Raw genomic sequence first — 22,510 nt, forward strand, 5'->3', positions numbered from 1 at the left:
ATGGAAGATGTAGATGAAGGTAGATTAAAACAATTTCGTGGCAACATGGGAAGAAGCCAAAATGGCTTGGGGAAAGGAGAGAAGTGAGAATAGGACTAGAATGCTGAGGTCATAGAGACTGGGAAAGCTGCAGGCATCAATCTTCTTGATTGCTGCCTCTGCTGGGGGACAGTTCACTGCTGAAGAAAAGTCAGGTTTAAGTGAGACTGACAGGGAACAGGAAACAAATAGATGTCAATAGTGCAGAGTCTATGAAAAAGGGGACTTTAAAAAATGAGCAGGGATAATTGAGAGCTGGAGAAAAAAGCAAAAAGAAACAAGAGAAAAATTATGAGCAGCAAGAACGAAAGGAGAATGTAGCATGTGGGAGAAAGCAAAGTATCTCCCCTGTTTAGAAAGACTACAGAATTACCTAAGAAAGGTAGAACCCACCTCACAGATTTACGTTTTTGCATTCAAACACTTCTTGTCATGTAAATCGATATGCTAATAGTCATAATTTTATAGCACGTAATGTCTTCTCAGTTCAAGTTGCTGGGATAATGCCATTTTGAAAATATCAGTTTCCTTTTTTGAACTGTGAATTTTGGGATCTGTTTTTTGTAGGAAATGGTCTGAAAATTGAACTCTCGGATGTAAAAATAGAATAGCAAATTAACATATATAAATCGTTACTAAAAGAGAATGCTTTTCAAGAGTAAGCCTTGATTATGGAACTGAATCAGGGTTTTTTGACCACTTCAAGTTGTCAGCATTAAGTGCATCTGAAGGCACAGTATGACCTAAGAGTGCTGTGGAGCAACTTTCTCTTGCTGTGAAGAAGCAGCAAGCATTACCAAGTGCTCCCTGCACAAGAGCAGAGAGTATGTTTAGGAGCAGTTATTGGCATTACATTTTAACTTCTGTTTGCTATGTTTGGTTACAGTAATAAGACATTATGAGTGTTCCCTTAGATATGATTTTTTTTTCCCAACAACTATAAAACCAACTAAAACTGGCTCAGGACACATACTTAAATTTCCTCAAATCCTGATAAATGTTGGGATTTGTCCAAAATATCTTAATTTTTATCAAAGTCAGGGTAGGTTGGGTGTATATCACCCTTTACCAGAGATTAGTCCATTGCCCATTCAGATAAATTCCAGAGGAAGGATGCAGAAATATAGTTTTAAAAACACACTATCTTTGCAAAAGTGTCAACAGAAAAATTATAAAATTGTTATTGAAACATATTTTGTAAAATATTTGAAAATGTATAAATCTCAAAATATGACAAATATTCACCTGCTGTGAAACCTATCCAATTTCCATTCACCTTTTGAGTGTTGTATAGAAAAAAATTAAAATTTGGAAAGGTATTTGATGGTTCAAAGGGAACTACCAGTACAACCAAAAGGTGACTTTCTTATTAGGGAAGTGGTAAATTTTATCTTTGGTAAACAAACATTCAGTAAGCTTGCAAAGGTAGGGCTTGTCAGCTGTTCTCCAGGTGCAGCTCTTTGGTACATTCATTTACTGTAACTGAAGCTTAGTCACATTTAAATCTGAATCCTACAAGGATGCAGGGATTCACATAGATCGGCTTTGCAATCCTGGGATGACATCCTGTATTCTTTATATGATGCTGGATAGGCAAGATACGAAACAAGATGGTTTACTCCTGAGGGACTTACTGTACTTCATAGTGTTAAAAAAAACCAAAACAAAACCAAACCAAAACAAAGCAAAACCAAAAGCCTGATGGTTCTTGGCTGAAGCATAAAAATATGCCAGACAACTGATAGCCTAGTCATAAAGTCTTTTGAAAACAAGGAATGAATAGCAAAACAAGGAATGAATAGCAATGTGTCATATATATATATAAGCAATGTGAAATGATGCTTACCCACTTGCAGTCATTTTATTGTGTTATTTCCACAAATATAAATAGGTTTTTATTCACCACCTGGTCCTTTTATGTGACATGCTCTCTTTGTCTCATAAAAGCTTGTTATATGTGGGTGAAGAAACATTGAATATATTCCATATTCCCATTCTTTTATCAATAATATCCTGTTATCATTACACAATGATTTGAATTCTGTGACTATAGCCACAAAGGAGAAATTCAATTAAACCAAAACTACAAAGGAAAAATCTCATTGCAATCCTCTGTGCAACTGGTGAACCTAGTAATTATATATAGCCACCTATTGTGCTAGCATAATAACATGTGAGGAAGGTTTAGTTAGACACATTTACACACATAAAAAGCAATATGGGCATAGAAAAAAGTCAATTTTGCCAAAAGTATAGAATAGTCACACAGTAACAAATGAGAGCTGCATGAATCCTAGTTTACTTGGCTATAAATAAATCCAACACTTTCTTTCTCTCCATGGTAAAATAAAATAGGAGCACAGAAGCATAACAGTCTCCTTTGAGCAACCAGTCTCTTTCTGTTCAATTATAGTCATCAATCTGTTCCACCTAAAATATTTTCCTCCTTGAGAAACCAAAGAAATCAGTATTAGGATCCAAAACATGCTGTTGCAAAAATAATGTAAAAGAGGTCTTTCCTTTTGTAAATGTATTTGTTCTGAAAGCCTGTATTTTCTACAATGCAAATTTTGTAATTCAGTAAAAAAAAAAAAAAAAAAAAACAAGCTGCATTTATGCAGCACTTAGAATCAGAAAATCTTGAAGACCTTGGAAAGGAGAAGTGAGGGTTACCTTCATTTTACAGACAGAAAACTGCTGTAACAAAAAGAGCTTAAAGCCATTTTTTTTCCAAAATCTGTCTCCTATGTATATTCTTTTTAGATGCCCAATTGGAAGCCTTTAAATCCTGATATTCAGAAGTGCTAAACAGACAAAGCTTCAGTTGTATGAGTACCCTGTCTCTCAACAATGACAGTGTCAAATCCTGGGAAACGCTTGCCTGTGCATAATCCCACAGTAAACTGGAGAGCAGGGAAGGAATAGAGTCAGGTATCCTGCTTCCTGCTGCATGCTCTTACAAAACTTATCTAGGAGGTTGAAGGATCTTTCCATTACTTGAAATCTTTAGGTAAAGCCTAGATGTTGTCTCTAATATATACAGAAGCTATAGCTTCACTAACATCTCTGGGCTTGGTGCGAGGATCATTTCATAAAATCAGACAGCTTGTGTTACTTATACCATAGCACAGGATAACCATATTATATCTTCTGACCTAATAAAACTCCTGTAAATCTATGACTATGAGAACACAACATAATGAACTATAATCTTGGGGAAAACACAACAAAGCTGTGATTAAGGCTTTTGCATCTTCATGAGATGTGACAGTAGCCACTAAATTGCACTGTTTCTTCCTTTACTCTGTGTGCCACTGAACCATCAAAGCACATAAAGTAAAGCTGATTTGATTCAGCTAAATAGAAAAAAGTCCAAATCCTCTTCCTCATGTGGTAGTTCTGTACAGTCATCTACAGAGAGCAGTACACTGTCCACCTGCCCATGTTTGAAGAATTATAGAGAATTATTTTAAAGATGAAAAATCAAGGTGTCAAAATAATATAATCTGTGGTGCAAAAATAGTTTCAGGGTAAATTTTCAGTGCTCAGAATCTCATCATAAACTTCAAGAACTGAATGAGTACAGAGACCAATCCTTTCAGTCACAGAGATGGTTCCAAAATAATATAAAATGTGCATTTGGAATCCAGGAAAGCACTATGGGGAGATTAAATATCCCATAAATATTCCAGCCTAACTTTAACAACCATATAAACTGTCCTAGTTTTGGGGAGAAGGAGGGAAGGTTTTGAACTCAATTTCTTGTCCTTTTTTATTTTTTTTTGAGATGACCATCTTCAAAGTACAAAATAACTACAGTTTTTCCTGTTTGACTCTGTATAGCAAGTTTTTTTTCTTATTTCACAGTATTACTGTAGGGGATCATTTCTACTGCACTAAAAAAAAATTCCATGATCACAGTCAGTGAAATTTCCTCCAAGATGTAAGTATGAAGTATCCTTTAAAACACTAGTTAGCTGTTCTTACAGGAAGCATCACATCACTTATTCACTTCATATTTTCTTTTAAGGCATTTCTTCAGAAGCCAGATCTCGCAAATAATGTTTGGTTTAAGATCTTTTGTTCAAAGTATAAAAGGTTAGTTTTACTATCCCCTCTTAAAGCCCACAGCACACTATTGCCTATAATTTTATCAACAAGCAACTCATCAGTTCAGAAATCTAAATCACATTTTTTTCATTCAGCTGCAGACAACGAAAGCCCTTTTTCCCCCTGGGGTGATATGCTAGTTTGATTTTATTTTCCCTGACATTTCACCTGTCAGATTATGATAAATAGAAGAAACAGAGAATAATCATCACATTCTCACTGCATCTCATAATCAAATATCTGGAAATATAAGATAAATCAGAAACATTATCCTGAAGGGAAAACATTAACACTGAAAACACCATCAGATATCCAAATCATCTTCCAGTGACCTAGGACTCCCACACATATTTAAAAAATTAAGAAAGAAGACTGCATAGGACTGTCACATCTACTTTTTTTATCTTCAAATACTAGGGAATGACCTACAATGAAATAAGCAGAAAAAAAGAAAGTTGCAGACTTAAGAAATTCTATCTAATAACAAAGGTTGTGTCTTTAAGTCTTGTCATCAATGCTTTCTGAAAGCAATCCTGAGGCCAAGAATCAGGATGGGTTATCATGAAATAGTATAAGCTCAAATTAACTAGTTGGCAAGGTGAAAAGATTAATGAGCCAGAACACACCAAACATGTTCCTGATTTACTGCATCTCTAGTTGGCATGTTCCAAATTTCTCTCGATCTCACAGTGTTGAGATTCATAAGTGATGAAAACTTACCTGCCTGGCCGGTGGTAATACTGACAGCTGCAAAAAGCCTCTGGGAACGACTCAAGTCAGAAACCCCATTCACAGCTTCAACTTCAAACGTGTAGTTAGCATGAGCTAGCAAGTCCATGACAGTGACATAGTTATCTACTAATCCAGTTTGCTGGGGCATATATCCAATGTTACTCCCACAGGGAACACACTCGCCCTGCTCCCAGCTGCACCTCTTGCACAAAATGCGGTAGGTCACATCACTTCTTCCCCCGTTGTCAGCAGGAGGACTCCACTCCAAACTCACGGTAGTCTGGTTGATATTGAAAATTAGGTTCTGTGGTGCAGATGGAGGTCCTACATTATACACAAAAAAGTGTAGAGTAATTACACAAAACCAGAGTGGGACATGTAGCCAACATTTTAATTACTGAGACAGAAAACAGTTGAAGCATTTTTCTCCACATAAACATTTCATTATTTTTATTACAAGCTGCATAAAAGCTTCCTTGAATTCATTTGGTGAGCGCTTTATTTATTTTCCATTAAGGTATCAGAATAACAATTGTCTGTATATTTACTGCAACTGACTTTAGCTGTTTCTCCTCTGTGCAATTAAAAGGAATGGTTAACGTACATTGAAGGTTCTGTTTTATAGTTTTCCCAAATATGGGATTTGTTCATCTCTTCTAAACATACTGCACAAGCTGCATCTAGTCCTTTGTTATCAGCTCTGATATGATTTACAGAGATATTTGGTGCTGTTTTGGATTTAGGAAACTTCCACTATTTAAAACACCAATCTGCATAGGCCAGTCTATTTGCAGTTAGAAAGTTAAGTCAGATCCAACTACAGTTTGATCAAAGCACAGATCCACACAGGTTACTTTTCATTTTTCACATTACTAATTTTGGTATTGTATCACATAAAGCACACTGTCTACAAGAATTTTATGGCTATGGGAAAACTGTGCCTGTATTCTACCTACTACAATGAGTTACTCACACAACATGCAGTGTTTTCCAATGCTATATCAAGCAAACATGAAAATTATATTTATTTTGATTCCATATTCGCTGTCAACTCTTTTTCCCTCTGCTTTTCAATTTTATTTACTGTTGCAAAGGTACTTTTCAAACACAGGAAACGCCAGACAAAACTACTTGCTGCAAGTGGCTGCACCTGGTTGGTTAAGCAAGTCCCTTACTATTAAATTCATGACTCACTCACTTGTGCATGCGACATATGGTGGATCAGAAGGTGCTCTATAATAGCTATCTTCACAGTCACATCTTGAGGATCCTTCCTTGTCAGAGAAGCTGTGAGTAGGGCAGCGGGAGCACTGCAGATCTTGTGAGGAGGATTTGTAGAACCCACGGCCACAAGCTAAGGCAGAACAAAACAAATTAAGGTTTAGATTTGCATGGACTTCTGAGTTTTTTTTGCTTCTGTTACATGAGGTACACATTCCTGTAAACATCTATACTGCCCATTCTGTTATGTTGGCTCAAGCAAGACATTATGCCAACAATTTCTTTTTCTTCAGATGATGCTGTTAATGATTTTGTGGCATTTTTATGAGTTCAAGTATACACTACATACACCTCAACAACTGGTAGTACAATATTTCGAAACAGAGGGCTGCATAAATACAGCAAGCACCTGTTTTTCACCAAAGAAGAGTACAACAATGGTATGAAACACCTGGATGCCTGCAATAGGCCTAAACAAGGGAAACTCAGTCTTGAGATCTGATCTAAGGCCACTGAAGCATTTCTGGTATCTGAGCTAGTTGTTTTGGAATTAATGGAGCAAAATTTTTTCTTCCCTGATCTGAGAAACCCAAATAAGCTGTAACCCACCAGCAAACCATGATTCTTAGGAAAAGAATGAGGTGTGATCACTTGTTGGAAAGATGACTCTGGTAGGAAAAAAAGAGAAAGAGGAGAGTAGACAGCGTAAAGTGCACAATAGGTTTTTCCAGTTTCACAGAAACACACAAGTAGGTTGAAATTAATTTACTGAAACTTTCAAGAAGTAGATAAAAGGTAGACAATTGGAAATATCCATATAAGACGATTTCTTACTTTGGTAAGCCTGCTGGGTAAGGCCTTCAAGGCCTTCAAGGTCTATGGCAGATTTTGAAACGCTTAGATTGTCCCCCCAAGTTCCTTAAAATGATCATCTCACTCCATGAGGACCAACAAGTATTGAGGCCATGTTGCTGAGAACACAGCTGTGTTTGGCAGGGCATGTCTCAAGGATGAAGGACCACTGCCTCCCTAAGATCTTGCTTTATGCTGACCTTGCCACTGGCTGCCGCATGAGAGGAGCCCCGAAGAGAAGATACAAGGACTCCCTGAAACAACATCTCAGCCTTGGCCATATTGATCAACATAACTGGTCTACTCTGGCCTCCAATCGAGAGGTCTGGAGACACATCATCTATAACGTTTCTGATGCCTTTGAGAAAGCACGCAGGATCACTCTCGAAGAGAAAAGACAATGCAGAAAGAATCATGCCTTGCAGAATATACCACCTAAGGAGTCTTTCTGCTGTGCCTTTTGCACCTGGACGTGCCTATCTCGTATTGGCCTATTTAGCCACCAGCGTGCTTGTAGCAAATGTGGGTAGAGCCCTCCCCAAATCTTCATTCATGAAGCCTAGCCATGAGGATGATGAAGCCTGCTGTGAACCTATGAAAGTAAAAAATTGTGTTATGTTCTAACACTGATGTTCAGAAATACTTCTTGCAATTCCAAAGGCAGAAACATCCATAAAACACACCTACCATGATACCATGATACATGCTTAAGCATGTATAAACTGTGAGAGGGAAGTGGGGATCAGACAACTCTAAAACTGGAAACAGGTTAAGACTGAATTTCAGCACTGAGGTTACGGAAAAACTTACAAATACTGTCAACATGCAAAACAAAACATAAAAGTCCTCCAGAACTTTCTAATAAAGCAGAGGGTTTTTCAACCACATTATTTTATTCTTTTTTTTCCAACCTCAACAGACAGTCTAACCTTCTTAAGCCACCACCTGTATGCAAAGAAAAGGGACAGCGGGTGAAACTTAGTACTGGGTATCAAAATATTAAAGCTAGTTAAATAGTCATTCTGAGTTCAGAGAGAAAGAATTTACTTTGGTTATATTCATATTTGCTTGGATATTTTCTCAGAACAGAAATGCAAAGTATCAAAAGACACTGATATTTGGAACAGTTATTTCAGTTGTCTGGTACTGCAGTGATGGAAAGAGCATGAAAACAATGAGCTTCATCCAAATCTCACTAAGTCAATGAAGAGAACCTTTGACTTTCATAGCCTTTGGACTGGACCCATAGTGTAGCTACAGTAATATGATTACTATTAACCTGATTAATTTTATGTAACCAAAAAAAAAAAAAAGGAAGCAATACTCAAGATAACAGTAGATTTAAGTTGATGAATTATGTAAATCAGTAGTGTATCACACCAGTATAAACCAATAGGAAATACTGGCTCTCTATTACTCTATCTATTACTCTTTTTAAAGAAAAATATGCTTGAAGGACATAAATTGCCATAATTTTTAGAGTTTGTTGTGCTGAAAAAAAAAAACAGTGGATGGAAGCGAAATTACCTGGCAGAGCAATTTAGCATGCAAGGCTTGTATCCTTTGACTTTGACAAAGGGGTACAAGTTTGCATTAGAAGAAAATCTAATCCTTCTTGCAAAATATGCTGTAGTTTGATTCCAGGACAGTAGCTATTATATATGCTATTTACAAAAGAAGACAAAAAAAATTTTGGAGAAGCACTTCAGATAAACATGACCCATGAATTCATAGTTCCAGCAAATTCAACTCTTTTTACACCTTTATTCAATATTGTTTCAGAATTTCCTGACAAAAGAGCACAAAAGCTGAACTGATTTGAATGCATGTACCTAAGACATATTTAAACTTCTGTCAGCTTTTTCAGTACTTGCAATTGAAATGTAGCTAAAATTACCAAAAACAGTTTCCTGCCTTTCTTAAATAGTCATGTTCCTCCCATACCAAACAAAACACTGGACAAATACACAGGATCTTCCAACACATAGTCCTCTGCAAAGCAAAGAGCAACTTAAAAGGCAAAGATCCCTACTGTTTTTCCAGTCTGTCCTTCTCAGCAGGGAACATTACACAGCAAAGATGCAGAGACTAAGAGATTTCAGACAGAAATAACAAAACGTAAACAGAAAACTCCTTTTCGGGTTTTGGGTTTTTTTTCTGATGACTTGATCAAGACATTTATATGCTTAGTCACTCACTATTTAAAGTAAGTGTGCATTTCTTACTAGAGTTCAAAGTATGTGAATATCTGTGACTAGTTTACATGACCGAAAGCCAATTATTCTTCTGCACAGCTTACCACAGGCAGCAGTTTCAGGCATTCATACCATGCTACCATTCCATTAGCTTTTTGTCCACTAAGAGGCTTGTGACAACATTTAATAACCATTCCTTCAACTTATAAATCCCTGAGATATAAAGGGCAGAGCATTCCAGCACTGAAATTTTTAACAGTATGAAAATAGCACTTTTAAAAAGGATTTTTTAAAAACTTCAGAGTTCTTTAGAAAGGAGGTTACACAGGACTATACACTACAATTAAAAGTACTAACTGGAGGAATACAACTAAATTATTCCCCTATCTATCTTCATAAAACTAAATTTATCACAAAAAAATGGATTTTTCAGCCTAGCAGTGGAATTCTTCTATTGCTCGAAAATTGAGGACCTACCCATCCTTATCTGTTTTTGTCCTTGCAAAGAAATTTACAACTGAAAACTCTACCAAGACAGCATTGCACAGACCACTTATGAAGGTGTGAGAACTCGACAGTGAGCTATACAGATCACAGATGGAAATGAATCAGTCAAAAATATTGGTTTGACTCTTTTTTCCCCCCCTTCTTTTTGTCATATCTTTCCAAATTGCCATAGAGTATTTTTTTATATTACAAGTAATTTCTAAATATTGTTTCATTCTACACTATTTTAATTCCACATATTTTGATCCAATTTAGTTCTTCATGTAATATTTTTAAGATTACAGGGACAGGTGGCATAAAATCCCCACTGCTACTACCTCCATAAGAGATATTAAAAAATGCCACTTGTAAAAAACAAAAACAAAACCACACATATTAGCCAAACATCAAACAGAGCTCTGTAAATTCAAATCTAAAGGTATAAAAAGAGGTACTGTTCCACAAAAGTATCTCATGGCAAAGCTTGAGGCAACTCAAATGACATTTGATCACATACATTTTAATATTCTCCTTCATTAGTGCAGCACTCCTTTCCTATAAAAGGAGGTTATATTGTAAATCAAGGCGCAGAACTCAAGCAATGATAGAAGATACACAGGAGGGTATAACTGGTGAGGCAGCACACTGATGTTGTAGCTCTAATCCTCATTATTGTTGATCTGAGTAAAATGTGAACTCATTTGATGTTCCTCAGGCAAGTTAAGATCCAGGAGTAGTTTCGCAACTGAAGGACTTCTAGGGTACTGGAAAGGACAAGGCAGGAGTGGGGAGAAAGGGAAGAAAGCCAGCACAAAATACGATTTCCTTCCATTCAATGTCTTGTGTCATTTACAGCTGCTAATTTAAAAGAACAGCTCTTCCTAGATAAAGCTCCCATTTTGTTCAAACAGCTGCTCCAAAGTCTGACAGCACAAAGACAGAACAGCACCTACAGCCTGACCTCAAGTAGCCTTCAAACAACACAAGAATTAGTTTTTAATTCTTTCCCCATATACTACAAAATCAATAAATAATGGAGAAAGTTTTGCTTCAGCCAAGGCACAATTCTTTGCTTAATATCTTAGCCTTACAATCATTAGGGACTGTCCATTAGTGACCCTCTCAGGGCTGACCAGCACCTTGGATTTGTTCACTTTTCTGCAATAGCCATGGTTGCTCCTCAGAGCAAATCTTCCCACATCCTCTGCAAAGCAAAGAGATTTCTCTCGTTTGGAAGCTGGCAGAGTTCCACTGTGAAATACAAAGATCATACGAACAAACTCTCTTGGATGAGAGAGCTTCCTTATGCCATGGAGCTGCAGGTTGAAACTGAGCAGGGCATTGCCGTTTCATAATTAAACTTTCTTGCCTGGAAGCCCTAAATAAAGTGGTACACTACCCTGGCTGTATGCCATGAAAGACCCTGGTGAAGATCATACTAGCAGTCCTTCTTGGCTTGGACTAAGTTGCTTTCTTCTTGTACATCCAGTAGCACTCAGCCGTAACAAGGACGTGTGGGTGACAATAGAGCCTGGCACATGGCTGGGCAGCTGCAGCATCAGTGCACGGTACCCACTTGAGTACATGTCTAGCATATGCCACTGCAGTCTGTGCATTCACAAACATTTTTAGCCAGTATGTCTGGTATCCTTTAAGGGTCTATACAAATACTGTAAATAATGGAATTTGCAAAGCCAAAAGTAAATACTGAGGAATTAACACACACTTGTGGCACAAGAAGACACAAGCTGCTGACTGCAGCTTATGGAGAAAAACAGCAGCTCCTCTGCTGTGAGCTCATCCCATGCTTTAGTGGCCTGGTAGAGATCAAATAATGTATGTTTTTATTGTCATATTTATAAAAAAAAATTCAAAGAACCTCTGGAGGAGAGAATGAAGGCAGATGTAGAGAGCAACAAACAGCAGTCTGGAGTCCCACTTGTGGGACAGGAAAAATGGGACATGGTAAGTACTGTTCATTTTTATGTCACTATAAACACTATGAGACTCCTTTTGCACCTAGAAGAGCTAGGGAACTTAAATAGGGAGTGATGATGGAAATATGGTGAGGGCTATGAGTGACATATGTAACAAGTGATGTTTACATAACCAACGGAGAAAGAATAAACAGTTATAGGGCAGTGATGCATTAATCAAGAAAATGTTTTGCTACCACAATAATACAAATTAAAAAAAAAAAATAAAAATCTCTATTTGTAGAAGTACAAGGTTTCCCAGGTGGCATATCAGCTTAAGACTTACAGGGCACACAATTGTTTCAGCATATTAGACACCTGATTGAACATGGGTTTTGATAATAATTTTTGACTTTATACGAAAATAATGAAATGTAATGAGTCACAAAGAGGTGACTGCACTAATTACTGTTTGATCCCGTTATAAAAAGTAGACTCATGAAAAAGGAGAAAAATACTGTGCTAGCAGAACTAGAGAGCTTGTCTGTTTATTCTGATTTGTTTGTCCTTCCCTGAGTTTGCCATCACTAGTAAGTCTTAGTGGTGTATGTGACACAATTTCATGTAAACTTAAGGAGACGAAACTAACATTTAAAATACAATACTTTTTCAAAGCCAATGTCAAAGGAGTAATCACAGTTTCAATGACACTAGTATTACTTATGAACTTGGTGTACCAGGTTGATCCCACCGAGCACCATTGTAAATTGACTACCCATCCTGGGAGAGCTCATGTTTTCCCCTGGGTTCCTCCCTTCTCTTTACTTGAATAAATTGACTGTATAAAAGTGATCCTATACATTGAACTTTTCCCTACAAGCACTGGCTAGAATTTGTTTTATATCTGTGAGAACATAACTTTCCATTCTTGTGATTTGTTATCAACTCCCTACCCTTTTACCCTCCCCAAGCCTGAGAAAATTAAAGACAATTCAGCTAACCCTCTTTTCATAGAAATTACGTATACACAAAAAGTGTGTGCAGATGTTTCCTGGATGAAGTTATGCAGCTGCAAAGACCTTATTAATTATAAAATGCAAAATGGATTGTTCTGTAATTGAAACTCTCTGGGGGTCTGATACATTTGAAAATTAACATACACATATGTACGGTCAGGACATAGATGGATGCTGTTAGATTATTTATTACCGACGGATATTTTAGCTAATGCAGAAAAAAGAGAGAGTCTTTCTCCACTAGAGCTTTCAGATACTTGCTTCATATTATTGTCTGTGGTTCCATAACTCGGGACTAAAAGCACAGCTTGCAGAAACAGTACTCCCACTGCTAGTGTTGCTGACCTCATCTACGATGGACAGGTCTAGAATCTTTATTTTAATCCTATTGACAGTGCCTCAGTGGGAGTAATTATAACAGTCGGCCACAAATCCAGACCTCCTGTCACTGATATATTAGGGTTTTTCACAACCAAAATGAGCAGCAGGCAAGGAGGATAAAAGCAACATGGGGTAGTGATTATAATAAAATTTGTCAACCCCATTCTGTATTGACCTGCTACAAACACATGACAATTTGGCATGGGAGACATCAGAAATACAAAAGGCTTAATCTTTCACAGTATCAAAATTAAAATTTTGAAAATCGTTTGGGGGGCATTGTTGTCTTAAGAGATACTTGGCTGGTAGATCACAATATCAGCCACAGGCACTTTTTAGCCAAAGTCACTAGAAAGTTTAGATAAACTGAAAGCAGACCATTAGAAAACACTTCCCAACTGTGGATTTCAATGTGAAATATTAGACATAAGAAATCCAGTAACAAAAAGAGACTTTATAACCTCTGATCCTCTTTTCCAATAATTTGTGTATGTTCAAGTCGTGACTATGTTTGAAACTCTAAATTATTTTTATAGTGAAAGATGGCATCTGTTATGCCTTCTCTGGCACCTAATATATATTGTTTTATAAGGAGCTTAGTCTGTAGTATTTTATTTGTCTAACTACTATGCAGTGCTAAATGTTTAACTTAAAAAGAAGTTTATTTTAGCTTGATTTTTAAACTGTGATGGCACCTAAAGATTATTCATGTTTCAGCCAAGGAATTATGTTGTATGGTTTAGCCAGAGTAAACTCAAGACCCTTAACAGTGCCTCAGCTATAGTGTGAATGACATATCTAAACAGGGTTGTCCCATGGCTGCATACCATCATCCACTGAATGTTTGTTGTTGCCTGTCAGGAATCTCTCAGATTTCATATTCATTTCCCAAGCCTACTATGCCCTTGTTGTCCAAAATGCTGCTAATGTCTTTTGAGAGGTGTTCACATACTACTGGTCACACAAATAGGGATCCAGAAAGAGAATGCTTGCTAAGTAATAGTAACTTGTTCTGATTTTTCCAGTGAATGAAGTGAAAGCTTTGCCTCTCTACAAATCTTCTTAAAAAACTAAACAAAACCTCAAAACTGAGCATGTGCCTTTTTAACTTCTCTAGTTACAAAGAAACATAGACACAAAAAAGTACTCTGCTATTTTCCTGGCTAATTTATACACAAGGACAAGGTAATCAGATTGAAGAACATATCCTACAAATCAAAGAATACCCAATGTCACTATACCGTAACAGCAAAATTACTTTGAATCTAATCATTCTAAATGAGTACATAAAAGACTACATTTAAATGGCAATTAGAGACACTCTAGCATATTCTGAGGAGAATTAATTAACTGGGTAAGCTAAAAGTTGTGCATTGAGGCTATCACATAACATTTCTCTAAATTTTCAGTTTACAAGGATAAGGCATGTGCTTCTGTCATGGTTAAAGTAGGGTTTGTATTTTATTCCCTTTTTCCAACGTTGTTTTGGAGAAACTGTTCCTTTAAGAACAAACTCCTCACCACAGCTGGGCAGGGGGTGAGTGGGAAGGAGTGAGCACTGGTATTCCTGGTTGCTGGGGCAGAAGCAGATCTCCCTCCATCTTGGAGCACACCTCTGGCTGGCAGGGAAGAGAGAGAGAAAGAGAAAGACTCACAGACTGTCTGAGCCACCACTACACTGGCACCTTCCCCTGCACGCCTGCCAGGGACTTCTTGAAAGGGAGCTGCCCAGGGCCATGGCAGAAAAATGAAAGAAAAAAAGATATTCTGGGGGAAAAAAAGATATTTCTAGCTTTTCTGTTCATTCTTTGCCTACTTTTCCCCCTTTTCTTCAACTATGCCCTTCCCTCAAGATTAGGTTTGCAAGGTGCTCAAGTAGCTTCTGCACAGAATTGAGTGACAGCTCAACTCATTAGCCACCTTGGGAGCAAGTGCTCCACACTTTGCAGGACGCGGTGTAGGTTCATCACAAAAAAAATGAATCCATGCCTGAAGTTTTGGCGGCAGTAGAAATTTTATCTGTCTTTTTCAGAAGGTTCTTAACCAGTCAGAGAAATAATGAAAAAATGCACCTGATTTGCTCATAGCTTCTGCATCTTTAGGTTTTGGTTATTGCTCTTTCCTCTTTTATTGACTTGAAAATATTTAATTATAAAGTTTTTTATATTTTTACTAAAAAATCTATTAAAACAACATTGACTAAGAATTCAGCATGTCTAAGATTATGAACTACCTTGTGTTATGGAAGTTATGATGGTCTGATAGGAAAGTTGTATGATTATCTAAATGAGCAGAATGATCACCAGATAACAGGCAACTGTGTCATCAAAAAGAAATTGGCTGTGCAAACTACAATGTAAGTGGTGGGTTTTTTCTAAACAGATGTATGAAAAATTTATGCTAAATTTGTCACATTCCTGTAAAAATTTTTTTGTTGCTGGGGATTTTTTTGGTTGTTTTGGTTTTTTCTTTTTAATTATACAAAATTCAACTCAGCCATAAGGAAAAAAAAACAACAAACTCACTCGTGATAAAATGCATACAATAGATTGTTTTAATGATTTTTTTTCTTTAATGATTTCTTTTCTTTCTTGCTTCCCTGTTTGTGGGGTGTAGTTCAAACAATGAAGCACCAAGAAAATCCTTATAGCCTACAATATAGTCAGCTTACTAGCTTATACAGTGTTGCCACTTAAACGGCTTACTGAGTTCATCAGGGACTTTTGACTAAACTCCTCTGATGTCACACAGGTTCTGTACAACCATACATTGTCTGTCCATACATAAATGAACACTTTGAGGTGTCTAATGCACACTCAGATTTTGTGATTGCCAGCACGACTTAGGTACGTTTTCCTGTTGTTATGTAAAGAGAATGAAAAACGTCAAAAAAATGTCCAAGCAAACAAAAATAATGAAATTTGGGAAGGGGAGGGGCACATATTTAGTGTTTGCATGTTTTCTAAATAAAAATACAGTAAAATCTGACCACTGACAAATCATTCGGAAAATAATTTTAAAATAATTTGAAAAAACATCTTTGAATTTAAAGCCAACAAGATTCCCATGGTCTCCTTGGTCTTCTTACCTAACCTTCCAATGCAGCAAAGGACTTTGGATTTAATGAAAAAATTTTAACCTCTAGTGCTGCGTTCAGCTCTGGGCCACTCTCTAAAAGAAAGACATTGAGGTGCTGAAGCGTGTCCAGAGATGGGCACGGAGCTGCTTAAAAGGTCTGGAGCACAAGTCCTATGAGCAGTAGCTGAGAGACCTGCAGTTGTTTAAGTTGGAGAAAAGGAGAAACCTTATCACTCTCTACAGAGGAGGTTGTAAGGAGGTGGGAGTTGGTCTCTTGTCCTAAATAACAAGCAACAGGACAAGAGGAAATGGCTTCGAGGTGCACCAGAGTGGGTTTAGTTTGGCTACCAGAAAAAATTTCTTCACTGAAAGGGTTGTCAAGCCTTGGAATAGGCTGCTCAGGGAACTGGTTGACTCATCATCCCCGGAGGTATTTAAAAGATGTGTAGATGTGGCACTAGGGACATGGTTAAATGGTTGACTCAGCTTTGTTGGGTTAATGATTGGAGTTGGTGATCTTAAGCCTGTTTTCCAAGCTAAATGATTACATGATCCTATGATATTGAAGGTAGAAATTATTATTATGATATTAAAGGTAGAACCTGAAAATACTGAGAACTAGGCAGGATCTTTTTTTTTTTCCTTTTGATTTTTTAAGCAATTCCATTATTTTAGAATCTTTTAGCCTCATTACCTCAAATCAAACAACCAAAGTTGGTCACTGTCTAAATAGCAACATTATTACACATTACCACTGCAACACAACTACAATATCACAACCTCTTATAAGGAGCAGTGGACATGTCCCCTGACATGAGAATCTCTAATGCCTATTAAGCCCCCCAAAGGCTCTCATTTCCCTTGACAAATGAACAGCCATAGTCTTGTCAGAGTCCTCTAATCAGAGAGTCACTGTTTTTTCACCAAACCTTATAAAAACATCTTACAAATATCTGAAAAACTCTCTCACTTCCTGGCTACCCTTATTCCCCCTTCCTGGGAGCAACACTGAGAAACTTCCAGGAGAAGAAATATAAATTGGTGAGGGGAGGACTTGTGATGATAGCTTTTCTGATGGAGCTGCTTCTAAATTAACATCAGAGGAATAGCAGAAATAGGGGTAACTTTCGGTCTGTCATTGACATATGTCATCCAGGTCTGCCAGTAAAGGAGATCTAAGTGTGAAGAGATCAAAGTGTCCAACTTGCCTCTCATCCCTCAGAGTCATTCCTCAAAGGACGAGTCTGGTGGCTGCAGGGGACAGATGGCTTACGTTGCCCCAGGAAGAGCAGATGCCTGCAGCTAGGCACTTCTCAGGCTGTTCACAGACTGGATTTGCCCCTCCATAACTTTCCAGGAGAATTGACCTACCTGTCTGACCCCAACCATGGGCAAGCACGGGTGGGACAGTGTTGCCTTTGGCCAAGTTTTCCTTCCCAGGATGCCATGAACTTCACCTCTAAAAGCTTGACTCTATAAGCCTAGACACGTAGACCGTCTGTTTTTGCTAAAGGGCTCAACGCTGATGTCCAAAATACAATGTAGACATACATATACTGACAAAGGAGTTCCCCAACAGCAATCTACTTCTGCAAAATATAGAGGTTACTTTATTATACAGGCATGATCGTTCACATGTCACTAAAGCCTTATTTACAAAAGCTTGTGACATACTACTCTAAAACTAAATTTTGTGCTGTTTGTTTTATTGGTTCCTCAATCCAGTTTACTCTACAGCCACTTAGCATCTCTGAAGGCACTAACACAGGAGCAGGCGGCTGTGAAATTGTGGAAACACTCCTTTCAGCAATAATGTTTAAACAATGCATTAATAACATGTAAAGTTAGTAAAACTATAACATTAGTAGGTTCTTGTACTCTGTAGAGAGAACAGTTTGATCACTCTGGTTATCTTTACTCCATAGATTCCCTCTTCACATAGATAATTCCCTCCTGATACCCCAAAATCCTATTCTATAACTGTCCAGCTACAAATATAATAGGAGAGTTTCCTATGAAGGCCTCAGATAAACTGAAATAATTTTGGTTCACGTGAAATAACGGAGGTCCCTAGGGGGAATCTCAGATCTCTCTCAGATCTCATGGTTCAAGAATAAAGTACTCCGTAAAGCCAGTGGTGCAAATGGATCTATTCTATTTCTTCCTAAAGCTTTGAGACAATGAAAGCTGATGTGGATGTTTAATTTAATTTAACTGTAATTGGCTGGCAAGAAATAAATCTGGAGGGCTTACTCATAAAATAGAACAGAAGCAGGCATCTCTATAAGCTTTCCAATTGAAATGAAATTAAAATAACTTAATAACACATTTTCGTTTCCTTTGGACAATGACCCATAATACCATACCAGGCCTCAACCCAGAAGAAATTTTTCACAGGTTTCTGTAACACATTCCTAAAGGCCATCATTATATAGCAGGCAAATCCATCCAAACAAAAGACCAGCTTCCAAGAATCCGCAAGAGAGAAATGACTCCGCTTCTGCACAACAGTGCTATAGAATCTAAAAATATCTTTACTTGCATATCCTGGTCTCAGATATTCCTACATTTAATGCTGATTGTCCTACTTACTTAAAAAAATATGCTCATGCCTTTGAATCCATTGTGATGCTTTTGAAGGAACTTTAATGCAAAAAAGCAACTGTTCTCCACAGTTCCCTTTGGCTTGGAACAGGAAGAAACAGAAATGCTGCCAGAAAGGAAACAAAAAATATACTCTAACTTCTTTAAGAAGGGACTCCCTTCCAGGTTCACAGAAGACAATAACATTTTTATCAGTGCATAGACTGGAAACTTAAAACTGTACGTGTAAGTATTTCATGATAATCCTTCAAAATAAAAATGGATTTAACCTCTTTATCTAAAGATTAGAGTGTTAGTTTATTAAGAGATTACAAACACACGACTCCCCTTTAATGAAAAAAAGTAAAAATATAAAGGAAAAGCATTACTAGAATAATTCACTGATATGAAACTGAACTGATATGAAACTTCTGGGTTTGCTTCAGTAAGTATGTGGTAAGAAAAAAACATCACTAATTCTGACAGATTTATCTGTAGAAATTTTTATGAGAAAACTTTCTGGATTCACACAATACTTTAATTCTAAATAGTGCAGCATGAGTTGTGATACTGTGAAATGAAGTTGTCTTTACTAATTGCATACTCTGAACAGAAGTGTGTCTTACAGCAGAGAGCATATCAAATCTGTCTGGCTGATCCTTATGATTCGGAAATGTCACTTTCTACTAAGCACAGAGAAAATAGGGAGGGGCAGTAAAGTCGCTCAAAGATAGCAGCCATCCGAAAAGATAAAGAACACGCTGAGGAAAAGCAGACAACAGATTGCAGAGACAGAACAATCACAGATGGAGGCCAGGTGGGTGGGTCAAACCATTTTTTTATAAAAGGTTTATTTTCATATTTAAACAGTACCCCGTTGTGTAAATGTTCAGCAAAGAACTGATAAGAAAATGGATTTGTAAGTGCGTTTGAACAAACAACATGCCTTATAGTCAAGAGGGGCTTATTCATATATAATTAAGGAATAATGTGCATGGCTGAACAGTGTATGATACTGCAAGTGATTAAATGCCACTGCAAAACAAAGGAGCTAGATATCCAAGGAAGCTTTACGGAACCAGCATGGAGCAATCTCAAAACATGAACTTTATTTTTTTTACAGAAGATGAGGATATTCATCTAACCATACAAAAGCTTTTTTTCACTGAAAATACCATGCGCTTCCACGCTGTTTCTGCCACGCAATCAAGCTCTTTAACTAAGATTATCATGCTTTCTGTTTCAGTGTACACTACTATTACATTTAATCCTTTAAAAACCCCTAAGAGAAGCGCTCTGTACACATGCAATGCCCAGGTTCACTGGAACTGTGTGCAAGCTTAGTTCTCTGCAAATTTCCAAAAACTTACTGGCATTAGTCAGCTGAGTAATTACAGCCCTGAGGGCTTGATCCAAACCCACTGAAGTAATAGGTGTCTTGGACAATGGATGACCTGAATCATGCAATAAAGACAAGGAAAATGAGGAAGATCAAAGGTCCACCTAGACCACTGGTATTTCATAGCAAAGACTGCAGTACAGACACATGAACAATCTCCATTGCATCTTCCCAGCTGCCATATTTTCAAGAATACTAATATTCCAAGACATTTAAAAAACTTTTAAGGGTTTGTAAACTTAGAATTTCTATTTTAGGGGCTTTGTAATTATAATTTTTTATTTGTGTCTTGGGTTTCAACTTGTGAAAACTGAAAGAGAATAACTAATATAACATGAATGCATCGACATTCACACTTTTGTTTGGATACAGAGTGCACTTTTGAAGGGATTTCCCAGTTATCCCTGCTTACTGTGTTTTGGTTCCCAGCACAGGAGTCTCCGAGCAAGTGAACTGGTTTGTTTTCAGAGGAAAATAATCAGATGTGCTCCAAGAGTGAAACTAATGCATTCCAACCACAGTTGGATCAGACTAGACCTACAACAAACAACCCCCCCCTGAAATTTATAGTGTGGACATCAAGTCCTCAGGATGAACTGTTTTGCTCTACAGTTCACTCCTATTGCTTCACACTCCTTGCTAGTGACAGAATCATGAGGAGAAAACATGAATTTTTTATTTAGAGAAGGTTTAATTGTTGGTTTTGATTGACAAATCACTACATAAAATATATAACAGAGGCAGAAGTGACTCAGCACCCTAATTGTGAACAATTTGGAACTCAAATGATTTTTTTGTGCAGGTAATTCTTCAAATAGCTCTGTGTAGTTTGTTAGAAAGACAAATTTATAGATGTTGGTTCCTCGGTTCTCAAGAAACTGCATATTTCTTTGAAAAAAGAGGAAGATACTGAAAAAGAAAAACAAGAACATCGAAGGAAGCAGGTTGTTATAGTCACAATGAAAGAGAAAAAAAAAAGCAAAGAAAATAAAAGATGGTTAATGTAAGTGGGAGGGGAGAAAAAGCAAACTAATATAAAGTTCAGTAACAGGCAAGAAGGCCCAGTTTGTCCTTGCATAAGGTTTATGCAGCTCCCAGAAGAAACTGTCCATGCTAGGGAAGTGCCATCACAGCCCATGGCAGAATTCAGTTTTCCACTTAGGATGGAATTTAAGGCTTTTAATTAGGCAGCTCTATTCAAAAATGAATTTTTCATTCTCAAAAGGATGGACTGCCAAGGAAGAAATAAAACATAACTGAAGAAGGTGTGAAAGTCATGGCAATGGCCCAGGGGACAGTAGACAGTGTCACTGATAGAAAGCATTCCCTGATATCTTCCTGGCCTGTAATACATTTCCATCTTCAGTTCTGCTACATTACCCAAAAGCATCTGGGTCCCCTAGTATGGCTCTCCTTCTGCCCCGCTCTTCCAATTTTCTCCATTAAATATTAAAGTCTTTTTCTGAATGATAAAAAAATAGAAGTAATTTAATATAATTTAAATATAATTTAAATATAAGTAATTTAATTGAAGTTAATTTTATAATTAAAAAAAAACTGAACAAATTCAGAGAGCAAAGTGGCTACAGAGGTCCATTAGGAGCCAAGGAATAGGGTTGAACAATGGGAAACAAAACAGGCATGCAGTCCTCATGTGGGGTTGAGTTCCTCCCCTTCCCAACTTTTTCTAATCGCTCAGCCAGATGCATTTCCATTACACAACCCACGTCCTTATCATCAGCACGCACACCAGTCCAGCAGACCCACTGATCTCAAATGGGTCTCCTCTGAGGCAGTGACAGGAAAGCTATACAAAGGAAAAAGGTTGGTCAACTCTGACACTGAATTTAAATGCGAAGTAAGACTGGGACTTGGGCATCCTGAGTCTCCCTTGAGGGCTTCAGCAGGGAAAAAAGGGGCTATTGGGAGGGGAAGCATCAACAAAAACTGCAGCAATGTGATACAGAGCATGAATATTTTTAGAGAAGTCATCCAAATTAATCTCTTGATCTCCACTGCCCAGCTTACAACAGGTCACAGACTAAATAAATTCAGGATGTGTTTTCTCCCAAGATTACAACACCTAAATCTCAGTGTTAATATGTTAGTGCTTACACGTGTACTGTGTAGCTTCATTCTCATTGGAGTCTATGGAGACCCAGGACTCAGTTCTCAGTTGCTGAAGGCTATCCTGCGAGGTTCTCAGCTAATGGTCCAAAAGAATATAGGTCTTCTGTGATGCATGTATCACACCCATCAACCCACACAAATGTTCTGCATACTATACACCACCTCGAACAAGACCAGACAAACAATGTTTACGAACCCAACCACAGCCTCTTGTAAATGGTCAGTGGAATTGCTCTCCAGTCAAGAGCATCAAATAAATTCTTCTCTAAGTTACTTGTCCTGCCATGCCAACATGTACAGCATCTAGTCATAAGAATTACCAGCAATCCTCAAATGGCAACCAACTGCATAGCCTCACAAACTACCTCCTGA

The 22,510-nt window shown here is 37.5% G+C and overlaps 1 protein-coding gene across 9 annotated transcripts in view; it reads right to left on the bottom strand.

The window, feature by feature from the left end:
* Nucleotides 1–22,510, bottom strand: part of EPHA7 (EPH receptor A7) — a 171,361-nt gene that overhangs the window by 109,957 nt on the left and 38,894 nt on the right. For 8 of the 9 annotated variants that reach the window (XM_051778168.1, XM_051778165.1, XM_051778164.1 and 5 more), the window contains exons 4-5: nt 6,080–6,235; nt 4,870–5,205 (exon numbers count right to left, since the gene is read on the bottom strand). In XM_051778168.1, the coding sequence (XP_051634128.1) occupies nt 4,870–5,205; nt 6,080–6,235 (492 nt within the window). Of the gene's footprint in view, nt 1–594; nt 1,625–4,869; nt 5,206–6,079; nt 6,236–22,510 lie in introns of those variants that run through there. The other variant, XM_051778173.1, reaches the window with a different exon arrangement.

Source organism: Manacus candei, unplaced genomic scaffold (assembly GCF_025592945.1).
Source record: "Manacus candei isolate 608988 ecotype Guabito, Panama unplaced genomic scaffold, ASM2559294v1 h1tg000011l, whole genome shotgun sequence".
Taxonomy (NCBI): domain Eukaryota; kingdom Metazoa; phylum Chordata; class Aves; order Passeriformes; family Pipridae; genus Manacus; species Manacus candei.